General features: G+C 37.5%; 1 protein-coding gene across 17 annotated transcripts in view; it reads right to left on the minus strand.

Annotated features, from left to right (window-relative positions):
- BAZ2B (bromodomain adjacent to zinc finger domain 2B) overlaps positions 1-18344 on the minus strand; it is a 379971-nt gene that overhangs the window by 27548 nt on the left and 334079 nt on the right. For all 17 annotated transcript variants that reach the window (XM_059927946.1, XM_059927937.1, XM_059927948.1 and 14 more), the window contains 2 exons: positions 12508-12570; positions 11348-11492 (listed from right to left, as the gene is read on the minus strand). In XM_059927946.1, the coding sequence (XP_059783929.1) occupies positions 11348-11492; positions 12508-12570 (208 nt within the window). The remainder of the gene's footprint in view (positions 1-11347; positions 11493-12507; positions 12571-18344) is intronic.

The following is an 18344-nucleotide window of genomic DNA, read 5'->3' on the forward strand; positions in this document are numbered from 1 at the left end:
ACAGCATATGGAGGAAGAATCCAGGTGGAGCCTGGCAGACTCCCTGAGATGAGGAGATGGAACTGAGAGTCCAGGGAGATCAAAGTAGCTACAGTGCCCAGGAGAGAGTACTAGAGAGGAGAGCACTGCGTGGAGAGAGAACTCCAGACATCCACAGTATTCAGCTGAATAATGAGCAGTGTGTACCTGTGAGGAACCTACCTGAGACCAGGAAAGAACCACCTGAAAGGATTAGAGGTGACAGTGACAGGTGCTCATACAGGCTGGGTATCTGGTACCTGTTCCTACCAACCAGACTGGGAAACCTCAAGATTCATGGCCATCAGGTGGAATACTCAGAAGGATCTCGCTTTACTAGTTAGGGGATAATCCATACTAGACTGAGCACTGTTTTAGTCCTGCCTAACAAATTTTAAAAGAAAGATCTGAAAGGATCAAACCTTTCCCAAGTAACTTAACTGTGTTTCAGCTAAACAAATCTCAAAAATATTTATAGAAATTCAAAAATATCCAGCACCAAACAAGGTAAAATTCACAGTGTCTCGCATTCAATCAAAATTAAAAGACATACATGAATGATACATAATTAGAGAACTCAATCAATGAAAACTAACCTCAAACTGACAAGACAGTAGAATTAGCAGACAAAGACATTAAATTTGAAAAAAATAATGGCCGAAAAATTGTCAAATTTGATGAAAATTATAAACTACAGATCCAAAAAACTCAACTCCAAGCAAAAGAAACATGAAGATACATAACTACACCAAGACATACCATGATCAAATTGCTCAAAACCAATAACAGAGAAAATCTTAAAAACAGCCAGAAAAAAATATTGTGCCTCATATGATCTTTATGCACTTCTGCACATTTGCCCTTAGAAGACCTCCCTACTTCATCACCTCCAATTAGGCACACATGAAAAGAGTCACAAATATTCTCTTCAAATACCCATGCTCACAAATTTCCTTAACTTTACACAAATTATTGGCTAGTAAGGAAATATTAATATTTGTGCTTGATTTATTCTGAGAACTAGTATCTCAAAAACCACTGTCATATATCCAAAAACAAACAGACCAACCAACCAACAGACAAGTTCTTTACTGGTTTGAGACTAGTTGATGACTTCCCATTTGCACCTAGTAAAGTGAGCTGATGATACATTTCAATAGCCTATTCATGGTTGTCTTTAACTTTTATATTGAAATTGCTTAATTATAAACAACTAAACCTCTAATAGAAGTGTAAAATTATTTTTAAAAATTTGAAAAATATACAGGATATTTAGTAAAAAGATTTTTTAAATAGTTGTCTATCTCCTATTTCACACAATCCTTTGTTCTTTCCAGCCCTTCTTTGACATGTATCAATGAGTATTAAAAAAAGTCTTCAACACAGACGTAGAGAATGGACTTGAGGACACGGGGAGCGGGAAGGGTAAGCTGGGACGAAGTGAGAGAGTGGCATGGACATATATACACTACCAAACGTAAAATAGATAGCTAGTGGGAAGCAGCCGCATAGCACAGGGAGATCAGCTCGGTGCTTTGTGTCCACCTAGAGGGGTGGGATAGGGAGGGTGGGAGGGAGATGCAAGAAGGAGGAGATATGAGGATATATGTATATGTATAACTGATTCACTTTGTTATAAAGCAGAAACTAACACACCATTGTAAAGCAATTATACTCCAATAAAGATGTTGTAAAAAAAAAAAGTCTTCAAACCAGACTAAAGAAGAGGAAAATAAGTAAGAGATGAAACAGGGAGTGCCGTTCACCTGATTAATTTCCTTGGTAGTAACTGCAAGTATATAATGACAAAGAAAATACCATTTCCCAATTAAACCAATTGAAACCAATCCTAATAAAAGCAAGTTTGCTATTGGAAAAGAGACTATGTCTCCTTGAGTTTTATCAGAATCACTTTGAAACCCTTTAGTTTACCTAATAGTTGTCACTGGACCCTAGGGGTCCACGATTCTCAGTTCGAATGAAATTTTTTCCTTTGGCTCTCCTTAGTTGGGCTGAAACAGGCTAAAACTTTCAAATAGATTTTACTAAAATATAAGTGAAACACAGATAAAGAACACAAGAAATATAAAAACATTGGCATTTAGAATACAGGTCTCTGTTCAGTGGCTTCCTCCCAGGGTTCAAAGGCTCTCACCCATTCAGTATAGCCTAACCTCAGGAGTACTTTCACAGCTCCTTAACTGTCTTCATGTTCTCAGTACTACCACAACTCAGCTACTACGAGACATCTTGCTATTACTGTGGAGAAGACTCAAGGAAGCAGGTTCTTATCGTTGTCTATCTAGGATTGTTCCTTCCCAGTCTGATCCAGGAATTTTTTAAAAAGATGCCTTTTACCATAATACCTTCATCCTTCAGGTAAGATTCTTCCACACATCCTAACAGGGATTAGTTTCTATACTTATAGACCTAATGCTGTAAACATATCTAATACAAAATGGAAGAGTAATATTCACATCACAGTACAAAAAACTTGCTTCATTTTCCTTCCAATATTGAAGGAATTATCCACAATCCAATATACCCCAAACAGAACAGTGAATTGAAGGGCAACAAATCCTTGGTTTTGGCTGAGTGGCCATGGGGCTTTCTTCCTTCCCACTTTCCTGGGGGCCAGCAGAAGGATAGTGGGGCCTTTAGCCAGCTAATGTCAACACTGTTCTCAGGATCCTTGGTGTGTAGACTTTGATTCTTGGTATGCATACCCACAAGCACTGTTCCTAGACCCAAAGGTCCCTTGATATGTTTACTGTTACTTAGAGAAACTCAGTGTTTCTTACCCTCTCTTACACTAACCCATAAATAGAGAGCAAGGTATGGGGTATAGTGTTTTGTCTCTTGGAGTGTTCATGTCACACATCCAAGTCCTATGGAACCATTATGGGAGCTGGGAGATACTATGTACTGTAACTTCTCTGCTTATGAGTTGCCTTCACTAATAAATTATGCTGTTATTAGCACTATGGATGTCATTAGTGATTTTTGTGACCATGCATCTTGTACAACAATTGGTGACCAACAAAATCCTGATGTCATGGATTTCTGGAAGGGGTGCACCCAGGGGTGGAAGAATTCCTTCTTGGGGTCAGTGGTAATTCACTTGGTAGAGTTAGAATGGTCTTAGTAGCAATGCCTGAAGATGGCAGAAGCCATAAAAGTGGTATACTAGAAAGGATGACTAGTGGTGATAAGCTGACTTGAAATTCAGTTCTGTCTCTCTTCCTTACCAGCTTAGAGATTTTCATGAGCCCTAAGGGGGGATGGTAAACTAAAAAGGGTGACGGCAGCCCCTTTAGAAGGGAAAGTGGGGCAAACTCCCACTAATACATGAGGCAACTGGCCCCTGTGTGTGTGAAAAGCCAGTTATTGTGAGTGGACACAACAGCGGGAGGAAATCCAGCAGTGTACAGAGTAAGAACTAGGTTCTCAACAGGTCTACTACCATACGCACTTGGAAGGATCCTTAGAGGTATGGCTTGTTTGTTTGCATGATGGAGGGACAGCAGTGATATTAAATGAAGCTGAGAAGGGGGAACACATGTCCCTGTTACAGAATGAGCAGTCTGGGTTGACTAATAATGCTGAGATAGGCATTGCCACCCTGTTTCCAAACTGAATGCTTGGTAGTGTTGGTAAAATATAGCCCCGTGATTTTCCTGACCCTTGAATGTGAATGGGACTAGATCCGCAGAGGATGTAGCTGTTCTGAGACCCTGGCTGTGTTAGCATGATTATAAGAAAGCCCAGGGCTTGAGAGGGGAAGGCCTGACAACATGTTCTTGGTGCAAAGAATGTTGGATGATTAAATCAAAACAGGTCCACCTGAGGGGATGACTGCTTTGACTTTACTCCATCATGTGTGAAGCACTGAGAGAAATGAAATAGTTCTTTTAGGTCACACACGCCCCATTTCAGGGGAGGAAATGGAAAGAGGGAGCTTAGTAAGTGGTACAGGTTTCCATACAAAATACAAAGAAAAAAGGAACAAAGGAAGGAGAAGATAAAAAGAAAAAAGAATCAAAGACAGGCTAGACTTCTGGCAGAGGCTCCCGCACACCACTAAGTGTGGTATTGCTCATAAGCAGAGGGATTAATAAGACAGAAGCTGATGGTTGTGTAATCCTGGAGTGTGGGAATGTGGTCCTATTCAGAAACTTGAAAGACCTACGGAGACCGTGAAAAAGATTCCTGTGAGGTAAGACACAATATTGAATGGTTCACATGCTATACTGAAGAGTTGTTAGAAGAGTGGGAGACACCAGAAGATTAGGTGGAGAAGGTCCCTGGTGAGGAATCTCCTTCAGGGATTAGAGCTATTAAGCCTCACTCCCACAAACCATCTGGTAAGATCTCAAGGCCTCTACACTCCTCAGAAAAGGACTCAGAGAATAGAACTGAGGGAAATACCCTACATTATTTTGACTCTCTTGAAATGGGATTACATCAGCTCCACCTTATGAGTTGACTCAACTCCTGAAGCCAGGCTTCTTTGTTCCCTGACCTAAGTTCTTTCTAACTTAAGGAGGACCAGGGCTGGGCTCAGTCCCCGGGGTCCCCTCCAAGGGATCACTAACCATACTCCTCAGTTCATTATGCTGGAAAGGAGAACAGCCTCAAACGTTTACGGGCTTGCTAGACATGAGGAACCAAGTATCTATTGTTCCAGAATGCAACAGAGCCGTGGCAAACACATTTCCCTACTGGGGTTGGGATTCTATGTTCACTATGGCTGGAAGACCAGAATCACAATCACTACAAAAGCTTTTGCATGAACTCATTCCTTCCTCAGGTTGCATACCTGGCATGGACAGACTGGGGTATTTAAGTCCTGCACAAGTATGCCCACATATCAGTTGGACTTATTTTTTGTGATCTCTACTGGTAACTTCTATACCTGTTGGTCAGGTATGTTGCCAAAACCCAGCTATACTTACAAGGCCAGGTTGTGCAACAGTGTTGCATACCTGGAGGAGAAAGGTTGCATTTCTTCTACTTTTTTAAGAATAAATTTATTTATTTATCTTTGGCTGTGTTGGGTCTTCGTTGCTGCACGTGGGCTTTGTCTAGTTGCGGTGAGCGGGGGCTACTCTTTGCTGTGGTAAGCAGGCTTCTCATTGCAGTGGCTTCCCTTATTGCGGAGCATGGGCTCTAGGCACGCGGGCTTCAGTAGTTGTGGCATGCGGGCTCTAGAGTGCAGCCTCAGTAGCTGTGGCGCACGGGCTTAGTTGCTCCGCGGCACGTGGGATCTTCCCAGACCAGGGCTCGAACCCGTGTCCCCTGCATTGGCAGGCGGATTCTCAACCACTGTGCCACCAGGGAAGCCCGAGATTGCATTTCTTAAACAAGTAGAGATTCAGGTAGGGGTACTGAGCAACCTCATTTCATAATTTAACAACCCTGTTTAGTCAACTCTATTTGACAGTAGCACTACAAGTATCTGTGACTAAAGTCTCTGACAAAGAGACTCTCATGACATTTGTTAGCTTTTGGATATCTGATTTCCTCTAGCCACTGAATAACATACACCTTTTCTGGATATGGAGTTACTGTGTCCCTTGTGTGTGCAGACAACATATATACTATTAAGACTGAAACATATTTGTGATATATTGGAGTTTCCCAGAATTACACAATCAAACAATTGCGATTTTTTTCACAGCTGCTGCCATTTAACAATGGGCTTACTAATATGGTATTGGGTGGCTGATTCATGCTCCCTCTTACCCACAGGCAGTAGAGAATGCAGAAACAGCATTCTAAAAGATAGCTCCAGTTGTAACCAGGCATGTTGACTGTTTTCATTGTTGCCATTGGACTAAATCTCAGAAGCTTGAATGATGGCGGCATGATTACACAGAGAAGCTCAGAATGGTGTGATTTTGAGGCTTCGTTTCAATGCTCCCATAAGTATTAAGTGCATATATTTAAAATTTTCACTTATCACAGGGAAATTTAAAATTGATTAACAAAAAATCATCTTTTTCAAAATTTCAAAGGATGTGGAAATTTGTGAAGTATAATATTTTACTTCTTTTTCTTTTTTTAAATTTATTTATTTATTTTTGGCCACATTGGGTCTTTGTTGCTGTGCACGGGCTTTCTCTAGCTGTGGCGAGCGGGGCTTACTCTTCATTTTGGTGCGCAGGCTTCTCACTGTGGTGGCTTCCCTTGTTGCGGAGCACAGGCTCTAGGAGAGTGGGCTTCAGTAGTTGCGGCATGCGGGCTCAGTAGTTGTGGCTTGCGGGCTCTAGAGCACAGGCTCGGTAGTTGTGGCACACGGGCTTAGTTGCTCCGCGGCATGTGGGATCTTCCCGGACCATGGCTGGAACCCATGTCCCCTGCATTGGCAGGTGGATTCTCAACCACTGTGCCACCAGTGAAGCCCAATATTTTACTTCTTAAATGCCTTTTTTCCTCCTCTAATTCTGCCACTTCCATCTATGTTATCTACTATTAATGAAATTTTGTACACATTCTTTTGGGTGTACTGATAAATTAATATGCAAGTCATTTTTTGGGGGGGTCTATATACTAGCTACACATTTTCTATGCAGTAATCATGGTTTATATATAAATTGTAAATTTATCCAACTAATTTCTTGAAATAATTCCAATGAATTGGAACTGCTAGAACTAATGATATCCAAAATTTTATAGTTTTGAGTCCAAACTAGGTTTTCCCCTACTATATAGATGGGACCTCATCAATCTTGTCCCCCACTGTTTATGTGGGTATGTTTCCTAAAACTGTACAAATGTTAAATTTTTAATCTTTGGTAATATGATATTTCAAAGAAATTGCTTTTCTTCTGTTATTGTTCAGCTCAGTCATCTTCATATATGCTTAATCCTTACTAGTCACTTGTGTTATTTCATTTTCTTCTGGTTTGTTTTTGTTTTAATTTCCCTTGGTTTATTAATGTCTTTGTTACTGGTTTCTAAGAACTCATTTATGACTAAGGATGTTAACCATCTGTCATGCAATGCAGATGAAATATCAATATTATATTTTATTGCCATCAATTTACTATGGTGTTTTGTATTTTGGTTGTGTATTAAAATATAATCATGTTGTGTTTAAAAAAAATAAAAAAATAAAAGATACCTGCACTAACCCCTTCAACAATGACCTCTGTAAGACTTGTCTGGTCTGGCTGCCTTGGACTGTTTTTACTTTGAATATTGCTTATACCTCATAAAGGTCCTCCTACTTTCGTGAAGTTCCTGGAGTTGAAGAGCAGAATGAAGACTCTATTTGGTATGCCAGGATCCTGAGTTTTTATACCTCAATATTCCTCTCCTTTTTTGGTACCTGTCATGATTTCAGTAGGTGGTTGGGAGGTTCCTGTTGTTCATATTACAGATGAATGGATGGATACAAATGTAGATACTCTCCTGCTTTCCAGATGACACTCGCTAGCTATACCCACAGGAGGGTCAATTTTGATTCTCTCTTCGCTCCAAACAGTTCTAAAATTTGTTATACACTCACTCTAGAAGTGGGAGATTTTTCCACAGGCCTTATACTCATACAGGTAATCCAAGATCTGATTATCATCTCTATGTAATATTATTGATCATAATGATATTATAGGGATTTTTAAAAAACTTGTGTATTTAAACTTTTAAATAGATGAGTATTAAATCTAACTTTATTAAGTAAAGACTGTGCTTTTATAGAACTTTTAAAAAGTGATAAATGAGCAGAATATAAAAATGCATATTGTTGGGTTCCCTGGTGGCGCAGTGGTTAAGAATCCGCTGGCCAATGCAGGGGACACGGGTTTGAGCCCTGATCCGGGAAGATCCCACACGCCACGGAGCAACTAAGCCCATGCGCCACAACTACTGAGCCTGCGCTCTAGAGCCCGTGTGCCACAACTACTAAGCCAGCGTGCTGCAACTACTGAAACCCATGCGCCTAGAGCCCGTGCTCCGCAACAAGAGAAGCCACCCAATGAGAAGCCTGTGCACCACAACGAAGACTAGCCCTCTGCTCGCCGCAACTAGAGAAAGTCCATGCGCAGCAACGAGGACCCAACACAGACAAAAAAAAAAAAAAGCATATTGGTAACACTGTATTAACTTTCATTAACCACTTATTTCATGGTAGTTTCTAACAGCTGGTACTTATTCATCCTTATCAGCCTTGCCTCTCAGATATAGTACTTGCCTACAATATTACATATTTACATGTTTTGTTCTTTGTCTTCATATATGCTATATTTTTCCAATTAGACTGTGATCTCTTTGTGGAAAGAGATAGGTTAATTGATTCTTTTGTATTTCCACAGTACTCAGTACAAGGCACAGTATAGGTGCATAGTAAACACGATTAAAGAAAAGGAATCTACATCTGTTATTTATTTTATGAATTCCATAGCACTTAGAATAATACAGCAGATGCAAATCACTGAATTAATAAAAATTTTATGAGAAAATAATCTTCAAGTAAAAAATTATTCCTACCTTTCCCATGTACTGTGCAATGAACCCAAATAATAGTATAAGGTACAATTAATAGTTAAATATCATCTTGTAGCTCTTTTAGATTCATTATGTGACATGATCCTTATAACAACCAAAGAATTTATACAGAGCCTATTAAAATTCTATTGTAGAGAGGAAAATCAGAGTCTAGGGAGGTTAAGTGGTAGGGCCTGAATGGAAACTGAGTTCTAACAACTACAAATTCAATTAATGCTATCTAACTGGAGAGGCTTAACATTTAAAAAAAGAAAGTCTCCTATAAGCTATTCTTATAAACCTTATAGACGTTTAATTAATTATTTACTTACTTTCTTAATTAAAGCATTTTTAGTGTGCCTAGGCATATAAGGTACTATGCTTATTAACACTATGGAAAATAAAAAGTTGTACATACAAGGATTATAAAATTTAAGTAAAATAAATAAATAGTATGTGTATCAATGTGCCAAGATAATGGTATAATTATTTGGTTTTCTAGGAACTCACAGATAGTAAAAATTGGTTCCACTTAAATAAGCTAGAGAAGAGTTTCAAAAGGGCTAGGATTTGAGCTGGATCAAGAAAGATGGGCAAAATTCAGATGTCTGAAGAAAAGGCAAATTAGCATTACATTGAACAGAGTTTGGCAAAGCACAGTGAAGTTCCAGGGGGAGGAATACACGTGTTGAGCAACAGTAAATAGACTGGTCTATGTACATTCATACTGGAGAACCATGTAAAGATCTTTTGAGGTCAGATTTATAGAAGGCCTTGAATGCCAGGTTACATACAGATTTATTTCAACATCTTATAGGCAATAGGGAGTCATTTGAGGTTTTGGAGTAGGGACATGATACAATGCCAGAATGCAATGGAAGGAGGGGATTGCACAGAGAGAAGCTGAGGACAGCGGTAATAATTCAGATATATATTGAAAAAGACTGGATTTCACTAGTGTTGCAAAGAGACTGACTTCAGATATTTTGAAGGAGAAGTTTATGTCCTAGATAACTTCAAGTTTACATGCCCAGGTGACTAAGAATGACGTGACCCTTAATCAAATTGAAAGATATTTAATTGTTCTGGGGTAGGGCTCACTTTTTTTTTTTTTTTTAAGCTTCTCAGGTGATTCTTAATACAGCTAAGGCAAAGCCACTCACCGGGACATTTCTTTATTTGCTTTTTAGCTTTACCAAGGCTCTGCACCCTCAAGTGACTCACAGCTTTGTCATTTTAAATTAGATTTCTAGGGATCATATGGTAGTTCTAGTTTTAATTTTTTGAGGAACCTCCATATTATTTTCCATTGTGGCTGCACCAATTTATATTCCCACCAACAGTGCACAGGGGTTCCCTTTTCTCTACATCCTCCCTCACCAGCACTTGTTATTTCTCGTCTTTTTGATAACAGCCATTCTGACATGTGAGAGGTGATATCTCACTGCAATTTTGATTTGCATTTCCCTAACGATTAATGATGTTGAGTATCTTTTCATGTACCATCTGTGTATGGGAAAATGTCTTCTTTGGGAAAATGTCTTTTCAGATCTTTTGTCCATTTTTAAATCAGATTTTTTTTTTTTTTTTTTTGCTATTGAGTTGTATAAGTTCTTTATATATTTTGGATATTAGTCCCTTATCAGATATATAATTTGCAAATGTTTGTCCCCATTCAATAGGTTGCCTTTTCATTTTGTTGAAGGTTTCCTTTGCTGTATAGAAGCTTTTTAATATGATTAGTCCCACTTATTTATTTTTAATTTATTATTTTAATTAATTAATATATTTTCCATGCTTAAAAATACTTTTATTTTTAAATATTTTAAGCAAACAGTTAAAAAAAGAACCCACCACACTACCCTATTAAATCAACATCTACATCAATTTAAAAACAACTACTTTATATGATTTCTGTTCTAGATGTCTATGTGATTAATCAATCCCCTGTCTCCAACAGACTGTTAAATTTCTACATGGCATGGACTATGTTTTTTATATCTTTCAACTTTCTGCAGTACCTAGAAATGCCTGGCATATAGTGGGTATTCCAAAAAAAAATGTTTTGCAAGAAGTTTTTGCCTCTATGTACCACCATGAGGAAATAGCTATACCCTGTATAGCTGTAAGCACTGACATAAAACCTGTAAGCACTGACATAACACTTTTGGCCCCATCAGAATTTAAATATTTGGAAATGTCCAGGTACAGAGTTCTAAAAAGTTCAATTCAGATGGTTTATTGAGCACGTATATGCATTATGTTACGTGCTAGTTAATGTAACAGGAATGGAGCCAGCGAAAAAAAAGTCCAAAGGTAGACTGTAGAATTGTGTGGTAATATAGAACTGAAGAAAGGAAGAAGTTTAATGGAGGAGGAGGTGATCACAAATTTCAAACATGAACAAGATTTCAAGATGAATGAGGATTATAATAAGGGTCTTAGATTGAAGCAAGTTACCTCCAGGGATACTGTTGGGATGGATGCTTGTTGGGAAGGTTAAAGAATAAAACCACATGTTGGAAAACTTGAAAATGGGAAGGAAGAGAAATGGAGGCGTAGTTATAAAGGATAATACAGGTGAAGACCTTTGTCTGCTAAAGAAAAAGAATAGTTCATGTTTGATGTCAGAAAGAGTGGCAGAAGAAAAATCATGGAGAGAGAAGGAATATTTATCAGAGCAAGGGGCAGTATGAGTTCAAAAGGAATGGGAATCAAGGTTTTACAATGTTTATCCATAAAGCAGATTTGATTCTGGAAGCACAAAATATATTGAAGGAGTAACAGGGTTTTTAAAAATATGGTTCCTTATATTACTTTGTAACAGATTAATAGTTCCTACCTTCACCACTCTCCATGCCTTCTACAAAAATCCCCCCACACTGGGGAAGAATCCAGTACCGGCGTCTGTAACGATCCTGGCCAAACATCATCGAACGTAAAGAGTGAGAAGCGTCAAAGAGCTTCCTTCTGTACTGACTCTGTTGCTGTTAAAAAATGATGCATATAATTAAGCTATGGATGTTAAGTGCTTTAAAAATTAATACATAAGCAACTTCACACTTATTATGCATTTAGAGCAGATAAATTTCACTACTGGGAAAAGATAGCAAAAGAGTTAAATATTACAAGCCTGACTTCAATTTTAGTTATACTTATAAAGATAGAAATTACTTTGAGGGTAAATGGAATATTTTTGTTGCCATGGATTAAAGAGATAAGTTTATTTTATCCAGTATAGTATAGTAAAGCATGTCTTATACTTAATAATAAACAGTGTGACCAGGTATTTCATTAAGCCAAAGCAAATTGGCTTAATTCTATTGATTACAATATGTAACAAATAATACTCATATATGTAATTGACCAGACCTCTATTTGCCTATTTTTATACTCACGTTGTAAACCTAGGTAACATATGACTAAATTTTGGGATAAATTTGTGATGAATCTAACATGGCTATAGTATACAGGTATCTCATAATATCAATTTCATAATACTTTTAAAAACTCATTTTTTTAAAACAAAAAATTCATCTAAAACTTCACTAATCCTACTGAAATTCAATTTTTAATGAGAAGTTCATAAACATTTATAGTTTACAAATCCAGTGCAAATAAAATCCACAAATATACTAATATAAAATAAAACATGAGCTGCCGAAACTATTATCATAAAATTCGACTGAATTTTTAAAGTAATTAATTCCAAGAAATAAAACCATGCATTTATTGGTATTTTATACTTAAAAGAAGAGCTGAAGAATAGAGGCCCTGGTGAAATTTAGTACCATGTCTTAAGAGGCAGGTTTTTAACCTTGTCATTAAACTTTTAAGGTTTAATTATGAGAATGTTTCTAAGGCTCCTCATTTTAATTAGTTACAAAAAGCTTGTTTTTATTTAGCAACCAGAAAAACTAATCCCATACCAGGTGGATTTTTGAAATGCTGCAAAAGAAAAAAAAAAAAAAAGATATAAACTGTAATCTGAAAAGTGCTTACTTTACTCAGTTTTTCAATCTGTTTTTCTAGCTCTTCAACACTTGCTGCTTGGTCACCTTCATCCTATACATAACAAAATACAGTATCATTTACCTGTTTTTAAGATTTATTTATTCAGTCAATCAGCAAATATTTAATGAAAGCCTCCTATATACAAAGTATTAGGATAGGCACCATGGAAATGAATAAGACTCAGTTCTTGCTCTCGATGAAGCGTTAATCTGGTAGGGAGACACATAAAACATTACACTAATAATTAAAAACTGCCAAACAGCAGAAAGCTATAAGGACCTCAAGAGAGGTAGAGATTAAGAGTCATGGAGCTCAGGGAAGGGTGAGATTACTTCTAGTGGGAACCTATACCAAGAGAGGCTATATGGAAGAAGTTATGTTTTAATTAGCTACTGAAGAATTGTTAGGAGTTGATTGATCAGAGAAAAGAGGACAGGGCATTTCAGAAAGAGTTTGACCTGAAGAGGTAAGGTGGGGAGATGAGGCACAGATGAGTTTAGGGCTAAATTATCTAGAGCTGTAAGTGCTTGGCAATGGACAATAATATGATCCTTTGAGGAAGATTAAATATCAGAAGTATGCTTTACAAAGATTAGTATCGTAATAGTTGTAAGATGGCCTGGAGCAGGGAAAGGACTACAGTTGGCAAATCTAGTTAGCGAATTGTTGCAATGATTCAAGAGGAAAAGAGGATGTGGGTCATACTAGGATAAAAGAAATAGAAAAGGAGAAAAGGAAATGGATACAAGAGATAGTACATAGTTAGAACTGTTAAGTCCTGGCAGCTCACGGATACGAGGCAGAAATGGGTGAGGGAGATGAAGGAAGGAGTAGATTATGATATTAAGGGTTTAAATCTGGGAGACTGCAAAAATATTGGTATCATTAACTGAAAGAGTCATTTTAGAGCAAAAAAGGGTAAGTTATATTTTGAACACATTGAGCTTTTAGAAGAAAAATAATCCCTACTATATAGAGTACTGATTTCATAAATAGAAATCTTGTGATTATATAAAATTTTTCATTCTAGAAAATGAATATAGGAAAGCTACACCCAAAGTACATGTTTTAGAGGGAAAGCATGACATAATGTAAAGTATATGTGCTTCTTTGGACCTCAGCTGCACGATTTCATATAGGCAAATTATTTAACTCCTCTAAAACTGTTTCCTAATCTGTAAATTGGTGATAACATTATCTTGTGATAACATCATCTGTAACATGGGATTTTTGTGAGGACTAAATAAGAACAGATCTGAAAGCAACTAGCAGAGTTCCTGGTACATAATATATAAATAAGGTTACTTTCCCTCTTTCTGAAAGTTGTCCTTTAATTAGAAAATGTAGGTACATCTCAGGTGAAAAAACATAAGCAATTGTTTTTGATGTTCACTTTCTATAAGCTTTTTAAAAAGCCACACTGCCACCAACCACTCTCACGAACAGATATTTCTAAACCAGTATAGTTATCTCGCCAACAGAAGGAAGTGAAAGGAAAACTTCAATAGTCTTACCATTCTCTATCTACAATTTACCCAAATTTAGGGGACCAATTTACAAAGGCATTTAGGCATATTATTTGTGGTAATAATAACATCATTTCTATTTATTTATTTATTTATTTATTTATTTATTTATTTATTTATTTAAACATCTTTATTGGAGTATAATTGCTTTACAATGTTGTGTTAGTTTCTGCTATATAACAAAGTGAATCAGCTATACATATACATATATCCCCATATCTCCTCCCTCTGTGTCTCCCTCCCACCCTCCCCATCCCACCACTCTAGGTGGTCACAAAGCACCGAGCTGATCTCCCTGTGCTATGTGGCTGCTTCCCACTAGCTACCTATTTTACATTTGGTAGTGTATATATGTCCATGCCACTCTCTCACTTCGTCCCAGCTTACCCTTCCCCCTCCCCGTGTCCTCAAGTCCATTCTCTACGTCTGCATCTTTTTTCCTGTCCTGCCCCTTGGTTCTTCAGAACCATTTTTTGTTTTTTAAGATTCCATATATACATCATTTCTATTTAAAAGAGAACAGGCTCAATGACCCTTAAACCTTGACTCTTCAATTAAATAGATATTTAATAGCTATATGATTGTATAGTGATTGTTTGACCAGCAGGATGTTTGATAATTTGCTTACATAAAAATCAACTCAATCAACAAATATTTGAAATAAGACATCAAAGTAGCTATGTATCAGCCAAATTAGCTAACTACCAGTTCTAAGATTTTTCTTATGATGAAAAAGAAGTAAAATATCTACTAAAGTTTTATTTAAAGGAGCTTTGGTTAACAGTCCTTATAATTTAAGAGATATGAAGGAATTTGAAAGGCCAGAGAGAAAGGCAATAACGACAAAGCTAAGAACGCAGACTCTATCCCCGCCATGGTTCCGCATGGTTTCCCAAGCAGAAGAGAAGGCTGTTGTATGTGTCACTACATATCAAAGTTTAATTGTCCACCTAACCTCCTCCACAGCAACTTGTGAGGTTAAAGCTCACATAGATTTCAACACAAACCTAAGTATTAGGGAAAGAGTCCATGTGTTGAAGGAATGAAGAGTGAAGAAAAGAGGGAATCACCCTTGAGACAGAGGGCTGTGACTTAGTCTCAGGGCAGTATCTTCTAATTGAAAGGGATCACACGGGTCTCAATGGAAAGGCTCCTGCAATTAGTCCTTTAAGGAGTATAGCTACTGACACTCTACCTATACTTTAATCAAGAGGCTAGACCTATTTTCAGAGGATAATCTTATCAATAAGGTTCATTAAATAGTTAACCTTTAATTTTATTAGGAAATTGATAAGTGGTTACCCCTTCTTCATGAGAAAGAAAAACTCTCAAATAATTTAAAGGGAATGGTTTCTTACGTCCTAAAATATTCATTATTTTCAAATGTTTTTCAACTGTTTTCTCACATTAATAACAAGATACACATTTGCCAGGATTTTGATCACTCTAATTAACTCTGTAATTCAACATTCATAAAAAATAAAAATGACTACTTTAAATGACACATCCGGTCTTAAAATACTAAAAATGATGTTTAAATCATTAGTACTGATTTTTAACAGTCTTTATCTCCCTTAAAGAAAAAAAAATGCATAGTTTGTTAATTCTCCATGTGAAAAAGGCCAGGTGAAACACATAATTTCTGTAAATAAATTCCAATTTAGTGGGATGACCACCCAGTAGAAGATACTGAAGTCCCAACACAGGCTGTCAAATTTATGAGAGTTAACATCTTAAAACAATTTATAATATTAAGTGCTGAAAGGGGATGCTAATTCTATAAAAAGGTGATCAGTATTGGTCAGAAAAGTTTAATTCCTGCTATGGAAACAGCTCTACTTGCCAAATGAAGCAGATTGGTTATAAATAGTATCTTTGGGTAATTACAATTCTGATACCCAAATTATATACCCTTCACATTATTTGTCACAGCATGAAAGTATTTGATCAAGTGGTTTCAGAAATACAACATTATGAAGTAATTTCTGCAAGGAATCTCAATGTAGTCTCCTTTTCAGCCTGGTACTCTTAAAAGAAGTAAAGCCCACTCTAACGATTTTTATCATTCTGGTTTAAAATATAACATGGGGGGTGGATTTTTTGAAAACATTTTGTATTTATGCTATTTTTACTTATGAGAATTGTATAGCACATGATCTTATAAATTATATTATTATCCAGATTTAGTAAAAAATTTGATTCAGTAATTTGTCATTGGTCTTGATTAGATATTATTTTCACACATTCCATCAATAATTCATCTCTCTAAGTCTTCTTTCTTTATTTCTCCAGCAGTACTGAGTTGATACAAGAAAGGAAAAGAGTTCTATCTAGACTTCCTTGGCTAAATACTCCTGGCATCAAGGGCAGAAGGAATAGTTGGCTGTATATTGTTTTTTGAATGCCATTCTGCAACCCTATCAATATTTCTAGCATTCTTTTCTGGTAAAAGGTAAACATCAACCTTTATCTCCCTTTTATATATGTCCATTTCCATGGCTTATGGTAGCTTCCCTTAAACACACACACACACACACACACACACACACCCTTACCTCTGTGACCTTGTCTTCTTCCCTTTAGCCTGCTCTTCAAAGCTAGCCCCCCTCTTTACCTTAATTGAATCCCCTCCAATATTTTTAGAGACCGTATACCATTAATTATTCTCTTCATCTCTTTAATCTTCAGTGCCCCTCTCTTATTTAATTGGCTCTTTCCCTTCAACCAAAAATCATCTCAAACCTTCCGCATCTGAAAAATCCTTGGTCTTTGTCCGCCTCGAGGAACTACCCTTCCTTTTGAGGCATAATGCTTGAAACAGTTAAGTTTACTTTCTCACTTTCTATTGTTTTCAATCAATCATAGCCTGGCTTGTGCTCTCACCCTTCCAATGAAACGGTGCTGGCGTTGGTTACCAATGACCTCTGTGTTGCCAAATACAACGAACACTTTCAGTCCTCATCACACTAGGCTCCCGCTCCCTTAACACTGTTTATCACTCCCTCCTTTTTAAAATGTTCAAGTTTCTTGATTTTTATTATTATTACCTGTGTAGAAGAGAGTTAACACTGTAGGCCCTTCAAAGGTCGGCTTACAAAGTTGGCCCTTGGCTAGTGTCTGGGAACTTGAATTTTGGGGGGTTCCCCCACCCTAACTGATAAGAATAGCTCACTGGACCTAAACTGTGCTAACAATGTGGCTTATACTGAACACCTACTTTTCTTTTGGGAATCTGGAATTTTGGCACACGCTATGCAGAGGGTGCCTATGTGGCCAGCCCTGAATAAAAAACTCTGGGCACAGCGTTTCTAATGAGCTTCCTTAGAACACAGCATTTCACAGATTGTCGCAATTCACTGCTGGGAGAATTAGGCCCATCCTGTGTGACTCCACTGGGCAAAGACTCTTGAAAGCTGGGCCTGGTTTCCTCTGGACTTTGGCCCATATGCTTTTTCTCTTTGCTGGTTTTGCTTTGTTTCCTTTTGCTGTAATAACTCATAGCCATGGCATGACTAGATGCTGAGTTCTGTGAGTCATCCTAGTGAAGAATCACTCTGACTCTGGAGGTGGTCTTGGTGTTGGAAATCCCTGACCCATTTTCTACCTCTTTGTTCCTTCTTCAACAAGAAGCCTTGTGGGCTCTTCTTAAATATTGACATTCCCTGGGGTTCCAACCTCAGTCCACTACTCTAATTAATAAACCAATCCCCCTGTGCAAACTTATCCAACTCATTATTTTAAACTATTGTCTATGGGCTAATAACTTCCAGATCTACACTTTCAAGACTGAACTCTTCTCCAGACTTTAGGTTCTTAAACCCAACTGACTGCTGAGCTTCTGAACAGGCACCTCAAACTCAACATGTGCAAAATAAACCTACCATCATTTCCTGTCTTCAGTTATCTGTTCCATATTCCCCTCCTCCCCTGTCATCTATTTCCTCTGCTCCTTCTGATTTCTCTGTCTCAGTTAATGGCAACAACAGCAGAGCAAGCAGTCCCCAAGCCAGATAGCTGGAGTCAAGCCTACCTCTCCTTCCATCAAGCTACACAGTCCATCTTCAAATACTACTCATTTTTCCTCCTAAATATTTATTGAATCCTTTCCTTCCTTTAGTCCAGTTTCAGACCCCTCACAATTCACCTAAGCTACTGCAATATCTCCTGACTGATCGTCCTACCTCTGACCTTGCTCTATTCAAATCTATTTCTATCTTCCACAGAGCTGCCATAGTGAGCCAATGAACAAATCAAGTCTGACCATGTCATTCCCTCACTTATAATCCTTCAGTGGCTTCC

The sequence above is a fragment of the Balaenoptera ricei genome, chromosome 7 (assembly GCF_028023285.1).
Source record: "Balaenoptera ricei isolate mBalRic1 chromosome 7, mBalRic1.hap2, whole genome shotgun sequence".
In the NCBI taxonomy this organism is placed as follows: Eukaryota; Metazoa; Chordata; class Mammalia; order Artiodactyla; family Balaenopteridae; genus Balaenoptera; species Balaenoptera ricei.